The sequence below is a fragment of the Lepidochelys kempii genome, chromosome 8, assembly GCF_965140265.1.
Source record: "Lepidochelys kempii isolate rLepKem1 chromosome 8, rLepKem1.hap2, whole genome shotgun sequence".
NCBI classification, from domain to species: Eukaryota; Metazoa; Chordata; order Testudines; family Cheloniidae; genus Lepidochelys; species Lepidochelys kempii.
Window position 1 is genome coordinate 98126558 of NC_133263.1, and position 18860 is coordinate 98145417.

General features: G+C 40.7%; 1 protein-coding gene across 7 annotated transcripts in view; it reads left to right on the forward strand.

Moving 5' to 3' along the window:
• Positions 1-18860, forward strand: part of EPS15 (epidermal growth factor receptor pathway substrate 15) — a 111268-nt gene that overhangs the window by 27605 nt on the left and 64803 nt on the right. For all 7 annotated transcript variants that reach the window (XM_073357728.1, XM_073357727.1, XM_073357729.1 and 4 more), the window contains exons 5-10: positions 1421-1516; positions 2290-2355; positions 11832-11957; positions 13324-13383; positions 17367-17567; positions 18364-18509. In XM_073357728.1, coding sequence (XP_073213829.1) covers positions 1421-1516; positions 2290-2355; positions 11832-11957; positions 13324-13383; positions 17367-17567; positions 18364-18509 — 695 coding nt within the window. The remainder of the gene's footprint in view (positions 1-1420; positions 1517-2289; positions 2356-11831; positions 11958-13323; positions 13384-17366; positions 17568-18363; positions 18510-18860) is intronic.

Consider the following 18860-nt stretch of genomic DNA (forward strand, 5'->3'; position numbering starts at 1 on the left):
AAAATATGCCAGTTATTGAAATCTGTAAAGCCACTACTTGGGCATCTGTTCATATGTTCACTGAACACTATGCAATAACTCACGACTCTGCCTCTGATACTGTGTTTGGCTTGGCTGTGCTATCCTCCATACTGGACTTGACTTAGAAGCCCACTCCACTTTAGAGTATACTGCTCAGTAGTCACCTAGAGTGGAGCACCCATAGGGACACTATTTGAAGAAGGAATGGTTATTCACTTTGTGCAATAACTGTGGTTCTTTGAGATGTGTGTCCTTATGGGTGCTCCCCTATCTGCCCTCCTTCCCCTCTGCTTCGGAGTTTTCTGCCATGGGGCTTTGCAGTAGAAAAGGAAATTAGGGCAGTTTGCCCACGCAGTACTATGTAACAATAGCTCAGGGCATGAGACTGACTAACACACATGCACGGGCTGAACAGATACTGCTGTGAGAAATCTCTGATCAAAGCCACTGGGGGTGAGCACCATTGAGAGAAGAAGTTATACCAACCTAACCCCTGGAGTAGCTATCACTGTCAGTGGAAGGGGGTCTCGCGTCAACGTATCTGCTGCCTCTCGTGGAGGAGAATTAACTATGCTGACGGGAGAAGCTCTCCCATTGTCGTAGTAATGTCTTCACTAAAGCCCTACATCAGCACAGCCGCTGCAGCAATTTAAGTGTAGCCTGCCCTTAGTAATGTTAAAGAATAGACTGACACATACCGAATACATTTTTGAGCAAATGTCTCTTATATTAGTCAGTCAGTCAAAATATCAATTTGAGATGGTCCTCCAATCCAGTAAATATGTGGTGATAAACAGGCAGAGACCAAGGCATGGAAAGAGAATGGCTTATGGAGGAAAATATTTTCATCTGAGAACATTTGTCCCACCTTCCTGCCCCAAAGCTGCCTCATATCTGTTAAGGCTGTGGGTTGCTATTTGTTGCCTCTCAAGATAGATTGCTATGTTGTTTGAGCCCTTTCTGAGGCTATTAAGATATTTCTGAAAATGTGGTACTTCCCATTTCCAAGAATATATAGTGTAAAAAATGAGTCATTCTCTCTCTCGGCATGAATGCAATAAAACTTGGTGACTGGAGCTTCATTTCAGTAGACCAGAGTTTTTTGTTTTGTTTTGTTTTTTTTTCCCTTCCTTGCTGCACCGTTAAATATTTTGGCAAACCTTTCAGTAAGATGTTAAGGTTTTCTAGAGTTGCTACTGTGTAATGGTTGATACTTTTAATGTTACTGTAAGTCATTTGAAATAAATTAAGGCTTAATAATAAAGTATATTAGTTTAACAAGATGAATCCTGTTAAGAAATGTGCCAATTTAGAAGAAATATAAATTGTCAGCTCTCCAGTTGAATTTAAATTACTTTTGTATAGTAAATCCTTTAAAAAATCTGTTTTTTCTCCATAGGAATTTTTTGTGGCTTTGCGACTAGTGGCCTGTGCACAGAATGGATTGGACGTTTCCCTGAGTAGTCTTAATTCGCCAGTTCCTCCACCTAGATTTGTAAGACACTTTAAAAAAAACAAAAAACTGTGATGAACTCATTAACGTTAAGTACTTTAAGCTACAAGTTGTGAAGGTTTAGTGTTTTATATTCATTATCTTCACTGGGAGATTTTAGTGCTGTTGAAAAATAAAAAAATGTACTTTTTGTGCAACAGTGAGTACATTAATCTTCTAGCCCTACTGGAGACTTGGGTCACAAGAGAAAATGTTAATTTAGACCATAGTAAATATTTTTTGTTAGCATTGCCATTGAACTTTTTCTAGTTTAAAAAAATCCTAAGACAAGGATGTTAAAGGCAACAGTGAAGTTTCACTTAGAAGACTGAGTGGGAAAGCTTCCATGGCACCGGGTCACACTATGCCCAACTCTGGTGCTAGTCTTCCCTCATTTTCATGAGCACCAGTTACAAAAATTAACAAGTGATATTTGTACTATTTATAACCCACAAGGTGTGTAACAGGTTTTACTATTTATTTTTCTTCGGATTGTTAAAAGTGGAGACAATTAAAATGTTTCCTTTTCATTGAAGGAATATGGTACAGCTATAAATTAAGGCTTACTTTTATTACGTTTTGGTGCTTCTTTGAGTGTGGAGAGAACACGCCACTTTGAATTTCTTATCCTAAATTATTGTACCTTCATTAGTTGATTAATTAAAATGTGATTATGGATTTGTATAGCAGGGCCCATTCAAATGAGCGGAAAAGTCTTGCAACTCAAGTTCTCTCTTTGCAAGTAATATATTTTTGTTTGATCTGTTTTTCATTAGACTGATGCCAGTAGCCCAATACTAATCAGTGGAACAGCATCAGCCGACATCCCATGGGCTGTTAAGGTATGTTGAGAATTGTAAACAGTCAAAAAGCCTACATACCAATATCTGGCCATTTTTATGACTGCAGTTTCCAAGAAAACTTACACTTGTTTTAGACATGTAGTAACTGCTATAGCTTATTTCAGATTCTCTCCAAATTTAATGTCTTCTATATTCCACGCTTCATATCTGATATTCTTGAAACTGAGTCTTATTGTGCCATCTTTTATACCAGAAAACAAAATCTTTTGGAAGTTGTGAAATATTAAAGTAAAAAAGCAATTAATTCTAATTCTGTATTTTAGAAATTAGCATATATTGGTAGCTTTGAGATTTTATAGAGATCCTGTCATAATCAGGATAATTATAAACCATACATATGTTCGTTTCAAACATTATCAGCTTCTTCATCTGAATTGTACTGCTGATGTAGGGGATGGTTGTAGGGGATAATCTTGGCTCAAGTGATCATGAGCTAATTCAGTTCAAACTGAATGGAAGGATTAACAAAAATAAATCTGCAACTAGGGTTTTTGATTTCAAAAGGGCTGACTTTCAAAAATTAAGGAAATTAGTTAGGGAAGTGGATTGGACTGAAGAATTTATGGGTTTAAAGGTAGAGGAGGCCTGGGATTATTTTAAATTAAAGCTGCAGAAGCTATCGGAAGCCTGCATCCCAAGAAAGGGGAAAAAATTCATAGGCAGGAGTTGTAGACCAAGCTGGATGAGCAAGCATCTTAGAGAGGTAATTAAGAAAAAGCAGAAAGCATATAGGGAGTGGAAGAAGGGAGGGATCAGTAAGGAAAGCTACCTTATTGAGGTCAGAATATGTAGGGATAAAGTGAGACAGGCTAAAAGTCAAGTAGAGTTGGACCTTGCAAAGGGAATTAAAACCAATAGTAAAAGGTTCTATAGTCATATAAATAGGAAGAAAACAAAGAAAGAAGAAGTGGGACCGCTAAAAACTGAGGATGGAGTGGAGGTCAAGGATAATCTAGGCATGGCCCAATATCTAAACAAATACTTTGCCTCAGTCTTTAATAAGACTAAAGAGGATCTTAGGGATAATGGTAGCATGATAAATGGGAATGAGGATATGGAGGTAGATATCACCATATCTGAGGTAGAAGCGAAACTCAAACAGCTTAATGGGACTAAATCGGGGGGCCCAGATAATCTTCATCCAAGAATATTAAAAGAATTGGCACAAGAAATTGCAAGCCCATTAGCAAGAATTTTTAATGAATCTGTAAACTCAGGGGTTGTACCGTATGATTGGAGAATTGCTAACATAGTTCCTATTTTTAAGAAAGGGAAAAAAAGTGATCCAAGTAATTATAGGCCTGTTAGTTTGACATCTGTAGTATGCAAGGTCTTGGAAAAAATTTTGAAGGAGAAGGTAGTTAAGGACATTGAAGTCAATGGTAAATGGGACAAAATACAACATGGTTTTACAAAAGGTAGATCGTGCCAAACCAACCTGATCTCCTTCTTTGAGAGAGTAACAGATTTTTTAGACAAAGGAAACGCAGTGGATCTAATTTACTTAGATTTTAGTAAGGCGTTTGATACTGTGCCACATGGGGAATTATTAGTTAAATTGGATAAGATGGGCATCAATAGGAAAATTGAAAGGTGGATAGGGAATTGGTTAAAGGGGAGACTACAACGGGTCTTACTGAAAGGTGAACTGTCAAGTTGGAGGGAGGTTACCAGTGGAGTTCCTCAAGGATCAGTTTTGGGACCAATCTTATTTAATCTTTTTATTACTGACCTGGGCACAAAAAGTGGGAGTGTGCTAATAAAGTTTGCAGATGATACAAAGCTGGGAGGTATTGCTAATTTAGAGAAGGACAGGGATACCCTACAGGAGGATCTGGATGACCTTGTAAACTGGAGTAATAGGAATAGGATGAAATTTAATAGTGAGAAGTGTAAGGTCATGCATTTAGGGATTAATAACAAGAATTTTAGTTATAAGCTAGGGACGCATCAACTAGAAGTAACGGAGGAGGAAAAGGACCTTGGAGTATTGGTTGATCATAGGATGACTATGAGCTGCCAATGTGATATGGCTGTGAAAAAAGCTAATGTCATCTTGGGATGCATCAGGAGAGGTATTTCCAGTAGGGATAAGGAGGTTTTAGTACCGTTATATAAGGCACTGGTGAGACCTCACCTGGAATACTGTGTGCAGTTCTGGTCTCCCATGTTTAAGAAGGATGAATTCAAACTGGAACAGGTACAGAGAAGGGCTACTAGGATGATCCGAGGAATGGAAAACTTGTCTTATGAAAGGAGACTCAGGGAGCTTGGCTTGTTTAGCCTAACTAAAAGAAGGTTGAGGGGAGATATGATTGCTCTCTATAAATATATCAGAGGGATAAATACCAGAGAGGGAGAGGAATTATTTAAACTCAGTACCAATGTGGACACAAGAACAAATGGATATAAACTGGCCACTAGGAAATTTAGATTAGAAATTAGACGAAGGTTTCTAACCATTAGAGGAGTGAAGTTTTGGAATAGCCTTCCGAGGGAAGTAGTGGGGGCAAAAGATCTATCTTGCTTTAAGATTAAACTCGATAAGTTTATGGAGGAGATGGTATGATGGGATAACATGGTTTTGGTAATTAAATATTCATGGTAAATAGGCCCAATGGCCTGTGATGGGTTTTTAGATGGGGTAAGATCCAAGTTACCCGGGAAAGAATTTTCTGTAGTATCTGGCTGATGAATCTTGCCCATATGCTCAGGGTTTAGCTGATCGCCATATTTGGGGTCGGGAAGGAATTTTCCTCCAGGGCAGATTGGAAGGCCCTGGAGGTTTTTCGCCTTCCTCTGTAGCATGGGGCACGGGTCACTTGCTGGAGGATTCTCTGCTCCTTGAGGTCTTCAAACTACAATTTGAGGACTTCAATAGCACAGATATAGGTGTGAGGTTTTTTTTAGGAGTGGTGGGTGAAATTCTGTGGCCTGCATTGTGCAGGAGGTCAGACTAGATGATCATAATGGTCCCTTCTGACCTAAATATCTATGAATCCTATGAATCTATGTAAGAGGCAGACAGCTGTTGTATTTTCAGATCATTAAGGTTTTTTGCAGGGCTGTCACATTTAATTTAAATTATTGAGAGGCTAAATATGGGAGTTGAGTAGTTTTAGTCACTATGTAGATTACACACCAGTTATGTTAGAAAAATATTAAGGCTGCAAAGTCAAGCACTCAAAAGTTAGCAAATGCCAGAATTAAGATTCTTCTTTGTACACATATATATTCCAATTTGTGTGTACCTGTGCTGAGTGCACTCAAGCTGGAGATATTTGGTCAGCAGTACCTGTTGGGGAGGCACATGTACCCTGAATGTCCTCATGCTCCCATGCACAAAGAACTGGGCTGTCCCAACCCAACTCAATTCCTTCTCGTTGTCTGTGGCTGAAAGATTACACTGATGCCTCACAATTAACTGTTCAGTGCTCTGTTGTATATAGTTAACTTGGTTCACATAATACTCATAGGGTTTTTGATAGTGTTTCCTATTTTCTCTCTAAGTCTGAGAGAAGTGTCTTTTTTTTTTTCTCTTCCCTTGGGGTGGTACTCTTGTATCACCATTGTTTTCCTTTGTTCAGGATGTCAGAAAATCCCAAGGCTTTTAAAACTGTCCTTCCTGTCAGGCAGTCATGCCTCTAAACAATGGGCATGGAATATCTTGGGTTTTGTTTGTTTTTGTTTGTTTTTAGTTTAGGAGAAAGTCACATTCTAGAAGCATGCATCATATGTAGATCCTTTTACAGACACACAAAGAAATCTAGAGAAAACAGACTGAGAATGTACCTCATAGAAACATCCATGCACTTGGGTTTGGATCCAGGTTGCTCCAATATTGTGTACCTTGACTGTTTCATTGAAGAGTGTGCTCTCAGCCTCTTCATCTTCAGTAGCTGCTCTGGTACCAAAGACCTCATCCTCTGAAAGCAGAGAAATCCCTAGAAGTTTACTAGAGGGAAGAGGCTTTGTTTATTGCCCCCACGGCCATCATCTAAAACCCTTAAATTTTCTGATCCCTCAGTAGGGGAAAAGTCTCTAGGAGAGATCTCTCAAATACCTGGTTAAACCATAAACATTGAGAATTTACCTGAATCCAGCTTTGAGGACCCAGAACCTCTATGTTCAACAATGGTTCTGCTTTCTCTGGTACTGATAATCCCGGTACCAGTGACTTTGGTACCGGCCAGGTTGATGCTGAGGACTCTCTTATCCCAAGGACTCTCTTATCTCCTGTCTCCTCTCAGCTGAGTGTATGTCAGTCGAGAGTAACATTACTATGGTTCCAAGTTTGTCTAATACGTTGGTGAAGACTTTACAGCTTAGACCACAAGCCACACGTACTGGCACTGCCCATCCCCTACCTGAAGAATAATCCTTTTCATTTTCCATCAGGGAGCAGCAAGTTACAGCTTTTGCCTCCCCTGACACCTTGTTGTGATTCCAGAGCGAAATCTTACTTTATTTGACATAAATCCCTCTCTTGGGATATTAACCCTTGAGGGATCCCCATGTTGACCTCTGGTATTATATTTATCTACCCTAGCCATACTGGGCATGTTGGGATATTCCCCATTCAACGAGATCCACCTCAGTTGCACAGTCAGGACCTGGATCTCTGCTAAAAAGATCATGTCTGCCGGACCATCACCTCAGTGTCCTGTCTCTGGCACAGGCAGAATTGGAACTTGAGGACGAACCTCAGTAGATTCTAACTGACATCTCATCCTCTTCCCCGGTGAAGCTATTGTTCTTGACACTATACTACCTAGGCCTATGTCTGACTACAAATTATTTCAGGAGCTCATGAGGAGAATGGGCTCTGCACTGGAACTTCCTGTAGAAACAGTCCGGGAGAACCATCACAGGTTACTGGACTTGTTGCACACTGTGGTCCCTGATGAAGTGGTACTTGTAGATCCTGCTGAGTTGTTATGGCAAACCCTGACCTCCATACACCCAGATCTAAAAAAGCTGACTGTCACCAAGTTCCAATACAATGTTTCGAACAATTCTTCTCTCACCTGGTGCCAAGATCATTGGTAGTGGCAGCCACAAAGGAGCGGTCTACACAGCAACAACGGAAGTCCACCCTTAGGGACAAGGAGTCTAAAAATCTCGACTTGCTCGGCAGAAAAAGCTACTCCATAGCAAGCTTGCAAGTGAGAATCCTAGACTACCAAATATGATTTTCTTAATTAGGATTCCCTTGTGAAATTTATGGACAAATTGCCCAATGAGCTAAGAGAGGATTTCAAGTCTGTTGCATCAAGCTGGCCCTCGGCCACTAGAACATTCCTTCAGGTGGTGCATCACGTAGCATCCTGATCCATGGCAACAGCCATAGTGACGAGAGGGTCCTCCTGGCTTCGTGCTTCTGGTGTCCCTAGGGAAGTACAAATAACAAGAGAGGATCTTCCCTTTGAAGGGTGAAAGCTCTTCAGTGATGAAACTTAGTCCTACCATGGGTGTAGGGGACTGGACTAGATGACCTCTGGAGGTCCCTTCAGTCCTACAATTCTCTGAGGTCTTGCGTGCCCTCAAGGATTCTCTTGTGACATTGAGATCGTTATGAGTTCGCATACCTCCTACTTATAGGAGGCAATAGAGGCTTCAGCTTTGATAGACTATTCTTTTTTCTACCTAGGCAATTTAATTCATCCAGGAAAAGTCACAAATTTATTAGGCAAAATATCATCTGCTTCTGCTGCAGCAGCCTCTTACTGGCAGTCATAGTCCTTGAAGCAGCAGATTTGACTGCTTCCAGAGGAGCAGAGTCCCAGTCACAACAGATCATCTTCTTGATTCATCTTCTACCTTGGGAAATCAGTTGTACCATTTCTTCAGTGTCTGGAATGCCTTAATTTCAGATCGTTGTGTTCTAGACACTGGAATTGGGATACACCATTCAGTTTCAGTCAATGCCTTAAGCTCCATCCACCTTCTGTGTCCCCCTCACAAAATTATACTGCTTCAAGAGGTACAATCTCTTCTTGATCTAAGAGCTATAGAGGAGGTCCGTCTGCAGCACAGGAAAAGGTTTTTTTATTTTGTAGTTTCCTCATCCCCAGAAAAAAGGGGAGTCTGAGGGCCATCTTAGGTCTAAGGGTACATCTATACTGCATCTGGGAGCATGCTGCCCAGCTTGGGTGGGTAGATGTGTTAGCTCTACTTGGCCGCTCAACTACATACCCGGGGGTCTGGGTGAGTTTCTACTCTGACATCTAGTCCAAGCTGCTGCATGTGCTACCCCCAGTTACTCGGCTCTTTCTAGTATGCTAGTTGAAGCAGAGCTAGCACATGTCTGTCTACCTGAGCTGGGAAATATGCTCCCAGATGCAGTGTAGACGTACTCTGAGAGACCGGAACACCTTCATCAAAAAGATGGAGTTCAGGATGGTATCCCTTGCCTCCATTATTCCTTCTTTTTATCTGAATGACTGGTACACCGCTCTCCATCTGCGGGATGCCTATTTTCATATGGCTATCCACCCAAGCCACAGAAAATATCTAAAGTTTTCAGTGGGGACTGTAACTACCAATATATGGTCCACCCCTACCCCGATATAACACTGTCCTCAGCAGCCAAAAAATCGTACTGCGTTATAGGTGAAACCATGTTATATCGAACTTGCTTTGATCCACTGGAGCGCGCAGCCCTCCCCCCCCACCTCCCCTAGCACTGCTTTACCACGTTATATCAGAATTCGTGTTATATTGGGTCACGTTATATCGTGGTAGAGGTGTATTTCCATTCAGCCTGTCATCAGTGATCAGAGTTTTTACCAAGTGTGTGGTGGTCTTAGTGCTTTACCTAACACACATGCATTCAGATATTCCTGTATCTGGATGGTTGGTAATCCATGGTCTCTCCGGGCAAGAAGTCACAGGCAGCATTCATCAGATCCAGTCTCTCTTCATGCGGTTATGTCTGAAAATAAACATGGACAATCAACACTGTATCCATTTCAGAGAATTGAGTTAACTGGAGCTGTTTTTGGCTCAACAACAAGAACTGCCTGTCTACTTTAAGAACGGTTCTGGTCCATTTTAACCCTGTGCATTAGGCTAGGCTCACCTGAGAACGAGATCCTGCCTCACCTTGCTTAGACACGTGGCATTCCACGTGTGTCTTAGCATGCCAGAGTTTGCTTGCAGTGCAAGCAAAGCTGATTGAAGTCCACATATCACCGAAGCAAGCATCCTCTGGACAGGCTGATTCACCTACCTGCTCAAGTCCTAGTATTAAGCTGGTGCATGAGTCTGGAATATATCTGCAAGGGGGTACTTTACTCTCTCTACCCCACCTCCACTCTCTTTCTATCAGAAACGTTAGTGATGGACGTATGCACTATTGGCTGGCTGAGCACACCTAGATGGGGTACAGACTCAAGGTCTCCAGAATCAGCCGTATAAATGTCTTGGAACTGAAGGGCTGTAATTCATGCATGCCAAGTCTTTCTGCTATCTATCATGAGCACTATATTTTGAAAGATGATTGACAGTACAACCGCAGTGTTTTACTTCAACTAATAGGGTGGAGCAAGGTCAAATCTCTTGTGTCAGGAGGTGGTGCTGCTCTGGAACTTGAGCATTGAAAACGACATCACCCTTAAACCTCATACCTTCTCAGGGTAAAGAATGTTCTAGCAGATTGCCTCAGCAGAATCATGAATGTATCACGAATGGTCCCTGAAAATTTGAGAAAAGAAAAGGAGTACTTGTGGCACCTTAGAGACTAACCAATTTATTTGAGCATAAGCTTTCGTGATGCATCTGATGAAGTGAGCTGTAGCTCACGAAAGCTTATGCTCAAATAAATTGGTTAGTCTCTAAGGTGCCACAAGTACTCCTTTTCTTTTTGCAAATACAGACTAACACGGCTGTTACTCTGAAACCTGAAAATTGAGAGTTAGTGTGGTCAAAGTTCCAAAAATAGGGGTTTCCCGGCATAGACTTGTGACAAGAAACAAGAAATGCAGCTATTTCTGTTTCAGGGCTGGTCAGAACCTGAATTCTGTGATAGATGCATTCCTGTTCCCCTGGGAATTGGAGCTTCTATATATGTATCCTCTGCTTCAAATGATTGCCAGGATTATCAGAAAGCTAAAGCAGGAACATGCCAGTATGATTCTCCTAGCCCTGGCTTGACTGAGACAATACTGGTCCTCAGATTTGTGAAGCTTATTGGTTCAACTTCCAGTTATCTTGTATGTTATCCAGGATATATCACAGCATTACAGCCAGGTTCCAATCTGTGCATTGTCTACCCCATGGCATAGATGTAGAGTGGCTACTCTCAGAGAGTCTGTTCTCAAGCCATTAAAAATATGTTAATCAGCAGCAGGAAGCATTCCACTAGACAGATTGGCTAAGTGGAAAAAGATACCCATCTGGGTACACCATCAGTTGTCTCTAATCACACTGCAGATTCAGAACATTTTAGAAGAATAGGGCATTTTTATGAGTTAAAAGTTCACCTGGCAGCCATCGCTACCATTCACCCACCTCTACAAAGGCAGTCTGTGTTTTTCCACCCTATGGTTGAGAAGTTTTATAAAGGATGTGAGGGTTTATTCACCATTAAAGCTCTAGTTTACCCTTGGGACATTTCACCTGTTTTTTTCTTTTCAGGTTTTATGTTTTGAGCCTTTTAGCCTCCTGCTCTTTCTGTTGTTAGCTAAAATAGCTTATCAAGTAGTAGTCAAATCCACTAGGAGAGCTACAAGCTTTGGTGAGGGGGGGACCCCCCAACACAATGTTCTGTAATGTTAAGACCTCATCTGAAATTCCCATCAAAGGTTGTATAATTTCTTCTAAATCAGGTGATACATCTACCAAGTTTCTTTCTAAAATGTCATAGTCAAAAGGATGAAGAGAGACTACACACTTCAGATGTCTGTAGAGGTCTTTCATTCTGTATTAATAAAACTAAGGAATTTTAGATCCTCTGCAAGACTCGCTATAGCATATGCAGAAAAAATGAGAGGACAGGCTGCAACAGTACAAAATTTTTCATGGTATTGATCTCCTAATATATTAGGACTTGTTATGACCTCACAAACACCACCACAAATTACTGCTCATTCTATCAGTGTCCAGGCTACCTCTGAGGCTTTCTTGAGAAATGTTCCAATCAGAGATGCTTGCAGAGCAGCGCCTCTAGACTGTACACACATTTGCACAACGTTACACAATTGTTGAAGCACCCGGAACAGATGCTAATTTTGGAAGGAGAGTCCTTCAGTCTCTGTTAAAGTAGACTCAGAGTTCCCACCACCAGAGGAGCACTGGTTGGGATTCACCTAGAGTGGGATAATACATGCACAAGCACTTGAATAAATGGTTACTTACCTATACAATAACTGTGGTTCTCTTGGGTTATGTGTGCTTTGTTCTAACAGTGTTCCCATTACCAGAATTATAAATCTGTTTATCTTCTACTCTCTCAGGTGGAAGAAAAGGCCAAATATGATGCTATCTTTGACAGTCTGAGTCCTGTGAATGGATTTTTGTCGGGGGATAAGGTGAAACCTGTACTGCTAAACTCCAAACTGCCGGTGGATGTCCTAGGAAGAGTAAGAATATCATTCCAACTAAAATTAACGGGCCACTGACTTGATTTGTGAATCATAAATAATAAAGATAACTGTACTAATTAGAGAAATGTTTGGGTATTCAGATTTAATATCTTTAGTAATAAAAATGTAACTAATGAGTGAGGCTACATTTTAGTCATGGGTATTTTTAGTAAAAGTCACGGGTAGCAAACAAAAAATCATGGCCCATGACTTTTACTAAAAATACCTGTGACTAAAACTTGGGCGGGGGGCGGTCCGGGGAGGTCGTGGGTGCCGGGGGAGGAGGCTTGGGACCCCACTGGTGCTCGTGGGAGGGGGCAGACCAGGACCACCACGTCCTGGGAGTGGGACCCGTGTGGTGGTGCGGGGAGGGCTGGCTGGGGCTCCCTACCCAGCTCCATGTCCCTGCAGTTCCTAAGCAGAGGAGGGTCTGGGGGCTCGAGTGCGCTGCTCCCACTACAAATGCTTGCTGCCACAGCTTCCAATGGCCAGGAACCTTAGCCAATGGGAACTGCAGTTGCAGGGCCTGTGGGTGCCAGAAGTGTGCAGAGTGGAGGCCCGATCCCTCCGCCGCCTAGGAGCTGAAGGGCCATGCCAGTGGGAGCCAGGGAGTGCCCCCCTGGGTAAGTGCCCCCCACATCTCCAACCACCTGCTCTGAGTCCCCTCCGACACACCCAAACTGCTGCTGCTGGCCCAGGGGCTGCCCAGCTCAGGCAGCCCCTGAGCCAGCACCAGCCACTGCAAAAGTCACAAAAAGTTATGGAATCTGTGACCTCCTTGACAGACTCGCAGCCTTACTACTAAGGTATTGTAAAATGACCACACTTCCCTTTACAAAATTAATTGGTATATTTTACTGGTAGGTTTCTGTATTTAAAGATTATTTAATAGTATATATGTAAAACACTTCAAATAATTTTTACATGTGGTGTGTAGTTTTTTCCCTGCTTCTAAAAAGGTAGTTACCGTACTGAGGAGTAAAACAAACTGATAAATGTATATTTTGTTTCAAAGGATATCTTTGCAGTTATTCTGTAAAACTGCCACATTAATCTACCTTTTAATGTATTGGGCCACTTAATTATGTATATTTTAACATTTACTTTGAGGGAGAGTGATGTAATCCTATCCTTTTTCTACACCTTCAGAAAATAGCTTTCTTATACAATTTTATCCAAGTGCACATTGCTGACTGAAAACTAGTGCTGAGGGAAACTTTCAGTATCCTGTGGTCCCTCCTGTTTGAGAGGGTTGTTGGGTATTTTTAAAATCTGAAACCAGATAGAAGCTTTGATTCTGCTGGTTGACACTGCATGTATGGGGTTTGGGAGCCAATCACCTATATATTTTGATTCTGTTTAGGTTTGGGAATTAAGTGACATTGACCATGATGGAATGTTGGATCGAGATGAATTTGCAGTTGTAAGTACACAGTTTCATTTAGTTTCATAATTCTGCAAACCTAATAACAAAAACCAAACATTAGAAGTGCTAGGTTTTTAGACTTCATATCTGTTCATTCACTTCTCCTCTATTTCTCTTCGTTATCCTAGCTCGTGCCACAGTGGCAGTCTAAATTCCCATCAGTTTCCATTGCTTGTACTATTTTTGCTCTTCTGCCTCCCCCACTTGCTAAGTCAGTGTCCTCTTTTTGTATAGAAATCACTTGTGAGAGTGAACTTCTAAAGGTTTTATTAGCATTTGAGATGTTTGGTCATATTCATAAATCTAGTATAGGTACCCATTAATTAAAAATATATTTTTTTAATTCACAAACCATGGGACAGTTGCTTCTAGTTATCAGGTGAGCATACAAGGTTGTAGGTCCATTTCAAAGGGCTTTTTTAAATGTTCTTTTCAAAGGACATTGCATCCTTGCTGGAGTTTAAGCTAAGCTTCCCTTCTTCAGTTAGAAACCATTTGAACATAAATTGCTTCCTTCTCTTGTAGAAGGTGTTGGAGTCTCATTCCAGGTCATTTTTTTCTTGTCTAGGATTTCTGTAGTTCTGTTTGGAGAGAGAATATTATATATGGTGCATTTTTTATGTATTGTAACTTTCACCAGTAGGTACACATACTTGTCACAGCAAGAAGTCCTTATCAGATTTATCTTTTTAAGACTTGTATGTAACTCTAACACTTACGTGAATTCCTATCTTCTTTTCATTAGACCAGGCTTTAACAGCATATGATATTAAATGCTGCTACCTCAAATGGATAAACAGAAAGCTTTTCCTTGGGAGGCCAGTGGTGAAGGATCTAGCAATCTTGAAATGTGATAGGAAACACAGAATTATTTTAACCTCCCCATATTTTTGTATTGGCTCTATACATACTGGACAGGAATTGATTCCATTTAGGAACAGAGACACTGAAAAATTGTTTTACAGGTCCAGCCAAATATCCTAATACTGGCACTTGGGGTGAGGATGAGTGCTCTCAAGGTGGATATGCAATCAACAACACCATTCTTAAATTCAAAAACATATTCTGCATTGATATTTAGTGACCAAATTCAGCAACTGGAAAAACTGATATAAAAGAACGAGCGTAAAACACTGACTCTTCATATTGCTCATTTGTCATCTCCCCCTGTTTTGGGGTCAATCTTTTGGTTCTGCTTTTAGTTTCACTTCAGTACTTGAAAAGTTGAATTTACATGGATAAAAATGAGATTAAAAAGAAGCTCACTCTCTCTTTAATTTGAAGATGAAGAGTAAATAAAACCTGTTGAACTCTTGCTCTGATGATAAATTAGTCAAGGGTGTGTGTTCAGCACTTAAGTCAAGTGGAGAGGAAAGAACCATGTAATCAGGGTGGAGGAAATGTTTGTTTTTCAGTTAGAGAAATTAATAGTATTAATAGTACAAAGGTTCGAACATAAGTGTTTATTAATACAATATTTTAAAACTCATTCGTCTGTGTAAGCCTTTTGAAAAATGAGGTAAACTTTCAGAACTGTGTAAAGGAAACTAGTAGGTATGCATGCCAAAAGCTTGTCTTTAATTTGGTCTTCCAGAAACTGACTCAATAATAGCTCTTCCATGTTAGAGTCAGATACTGGGAGTTTAGCAGTGACTTCAAAATGGTATAAAAATACCAATAGGGAAAACTCTGTTCGTTCTTCATCTTATTGACAAGCATCAACATTTTGAGGTATGGGTATTTAGGCAGATTTAAGAAGACATGGGTATTTAGGCAGATTTAAGGGGACAGAAATAGGAATATCCTTTTGGCAGATAATCATAGAATATCAGGGTTGGAAGGGACCTCAGGAGGTCATCTAGTCCAACCCCCTGCTCAGAGCAGGACCAATCCCCAATTTTTGCCCCAAATGGCCCCCTCAAGGATTGAACTCACAACCCTGGGTTTAGCAGGCCAATGCTCAAACCACTGAGCTATCCCTCCCCCCAGATGAAGGAACCCACAAAATATTTTACTTGTCACTGCTCCGTCACTTTTCACCTATGCTGTCACTTGTTTCAAATTCTTCTAAAATCAGCTTTTTAAATCTCCAATTAACTGTAGTGGTGGACATAATTTCATGTGCACTGTAATAATTCACCTGTAGAGTATTCATCTTTGCCATACTTATAACTTCTATATATGTGTGTGCTGTAATTTTCACATATTTAGCTGAGTGCTAAAACAGTTGATTCATGAAGTTGAGGATTGAATATAACATACTAGGCAAGCAATGGGATGTTAATTAACGTAATGGATAGTCTATAAAATTTTGTGGAATAGTACATCTTAAGTGACCCTTTCTAAGATTTGAACCTTCCTAAAGTATAACCCCACAGTAACCCCTTCCTAAAGTATAACCCCAATTTATTTGAGCATAAGCTTTCGTGAGCTACAGCTGAGCTGTAGCTCACGAAAGCTTATGCTCAAATAAATTTTAGTCTCTAAGGTGCCACAAGTACTCCTTTTCTTTTTGTGGAAGAAACCAGTGAATATGAACAAATGCCACCCACCTGCCTGAACAAGTGGGGGATGTTGAAGAGGCTGGCAGCGAAGGGAGACCTCCCCAGCAGCAAGGGAGGGAGAGGAAGTCAGCTAGCTGTCCCCCTGTCCCCCCACCATTGGAGTCTCTGGCACCCACTGGCCATTTGTGGGGGGGAGGGATACTGATTGGCCCACGTCTGTCCGCTCCAGAGATTTAACTTGGAGCATAGGCTATGTGGAGCCTCTTTTGGCTCCATTCCATTGTCAAAATTTGTGCTCTTGGCCTGGAATTTAACTACTGAAATTGTTTCCTAATATGCAAACCCACAAGTGGTGATTGCTGAATCATCCCCCAACTTTTGGAAACTAATCTAAAAGGTGTTAAACTCCTGCAGTGCAGGATTTGTTTACTTGGCAGTGAACTTCAAAGGAGCCTTCAAAGGCTAATGTTTAATGTGGCAAGCCAGAGAGAACAGAAAGATAGACTTCAGTTTTAGAGGGTTTGGGGAGAGAGAAAAATGACTGTCAAAGGATACTACCTAATTAAAATTTATGAAATATTTCTCTCCTAGAATAAGGAGGGCTGCTTGGTGCTTGATGTTTTGGAAGGCGATGTCTGCTGCTCTCCCTTGGGATGGGATGCATATACAGTTAGGGGGCAGGAGAAACCATAACTGGGCCCTGCCTCTTTGGCTAATGTTCAGAAAGCATTTCATGTCTTTTTAATGTAGATTTACCTTGATGGTCTCTTGTGTTTAAATACACTTCTAATGAAAACATTGAGCCTGACGGTTATACTTGTTTATTCATAGGCTTTTCTATGGTGCTCATTCCCGTGGAATGAATGCTTCATACGTTAATGAATTTATCCCTGTGAGGTAGGGATATATGATTGTCTCCATTTCAGACTTCAGAAACAAAGGCACAGAGAGATTAAGTGACATGTCCAAAGGTCTCTCACAGATCCTGTGGCAGAGCCAGGAGCAGAACCCAGATCTTCAGATCTTTCACCCAATCCAATGCTTCAACCTCAAGGCTATCCTTCTTCTCCTGGTTTGTGAAGTAGTTCGTGAAGTACTGAGTTTAAGTAGGTGGTTGCTGCCTTTCATCGCTTCTGAAGAAAATAGAGGAAAGGGAATTAATTGCTGAGTTGCTGCTCTAACAGTGAGGTGACACTGGGACTATGACCATCCCCTGAAATTGGCAAGACAGGATAGGAATATAAAAGGCAAAAACCAAGAGGGGAAGACCATATTATCCTTGAAAATCTTATTATAAAATGTATCCAGAATGTGCTAGATAACTGTCACCTCTGAGTTATAGGCTGCTTCATTCTTTTGAAAAGATTCTTAAATTTTAGATGGCTTCAAAACTACTGTAGGTCATATCTTAAAATGAAGATAAATCTTACAACCCTGGTTAATGCTGTAACCATCATATCTTGTTTTCATGTTCAGGCCATGTTCTTGGTGTACTGTGCTTTGGAAAAGGAACCAGTGCCAATGTCCTTGCCTTCAGCTTTGGTGCCACCTTCCAAGAGAAAAACTGTCAGTATTCCAGGAGCAGTGCAGTTGATCCCCTCTTCAACATTTGCTAACGATGCTCATCGATCCTCGTCTCCTGTAGGCATTTTACCTGCCAAAGCACCACTAACACAGGTATAGTCCTAAAATTGGCTTGTGTTAAAGTGTTTTCTTTAGTCACTGCTTGTAATGAAATATTATGCAGATGGGTCAGGTCATACAGACTACCTTGATCTATTGGCTGTTTTTGTTTTGTTTCTGTCAATATGTTTATAAAGTTGGGGTAACTGGTGATTGGGAAAGGCAAATATGGATTTAACCATCTGTGAAGATGTTTACTGGAAGTGCTTTTTAGAAGTCTTCTACTATATAAATTTGGCTTCAGGAAAAACTTAGTATACATTTTTAAATTTCAATCAAAAAATGCTTATTTTAAAGCATATGAGCCTTGTGCAAAGGTCAAAACATTAAGAAAACTGTTTTAAAAAAAATCCAACAAAATAGTAGCCCAAGCACACAACCAGATAACATCTGTCTGATCTGGCACAGAGACAAATCCAGTAATCATCAGGCAAGCAATTTACCAACAAATTAATGGTGTGTGTGTGTGGTCTGAGGGGGTTAGTGATAGTGGACTGGATAGCTGATGTAAGTAACTGAAGTGAGACAAGGCCAGGAATATATACCAGTACTTCAAATAAATAAGCCCTGGGGTATGTCCAAAAAAAGCAGCCATTGAGACAAAAAGTCTTACCTGTTCTGACCATGACAGAACCAAGCAACAGGGAGTAGATCTTTCCAAGCTGTCTCATTGCGGTTGGTTATTAGAAAGACTGATGTAATTTGAAGAGATTTAGTACTAGAATTATGTTGTTCCTTGAGATTAAAAATACATTTGTCTTCAAAGAGATTTACCTGTATTTTTTCTTAGTGGGTTGTATCACCTGCCGACAAAATCAAATATGATGAGGTGTTCCTGAAAACTGATAAAGACATGGATGGTTTTATCTCTGGTGTGGAAGCCAGAGAGTTATTCTTGAAGACAGGACTGCCTTCTAACATACTTGCACACATCTGGTAAGAATTTTTCTCTATCACCTTTTTAAAAAATAGAACATCATCTTTTTCTCTCGACACATACTGTTTATGAAAGATGCCACATTGATATCTCTGCAGCCCGAAGTCCTCTGGTTAACTGTGGGACAGGTACAGTATCAGCAGTATATTTGCTTCTACCTTGACCTCAAGGGACTATACTTAGAGGTGAGAGGCTTAGTGCACTTCATGTGGTCATTTGGCCTTTGGCCTCTCTGCTTGGGTTTAATCAGTTCCATTATAATTGTGATAATACTGGGTGTTTTTGATATCCATGTTAAATGTCCAGCCTGTCTTCTACATGATATGGTCCACAGAGCTGTTACAAAAGAT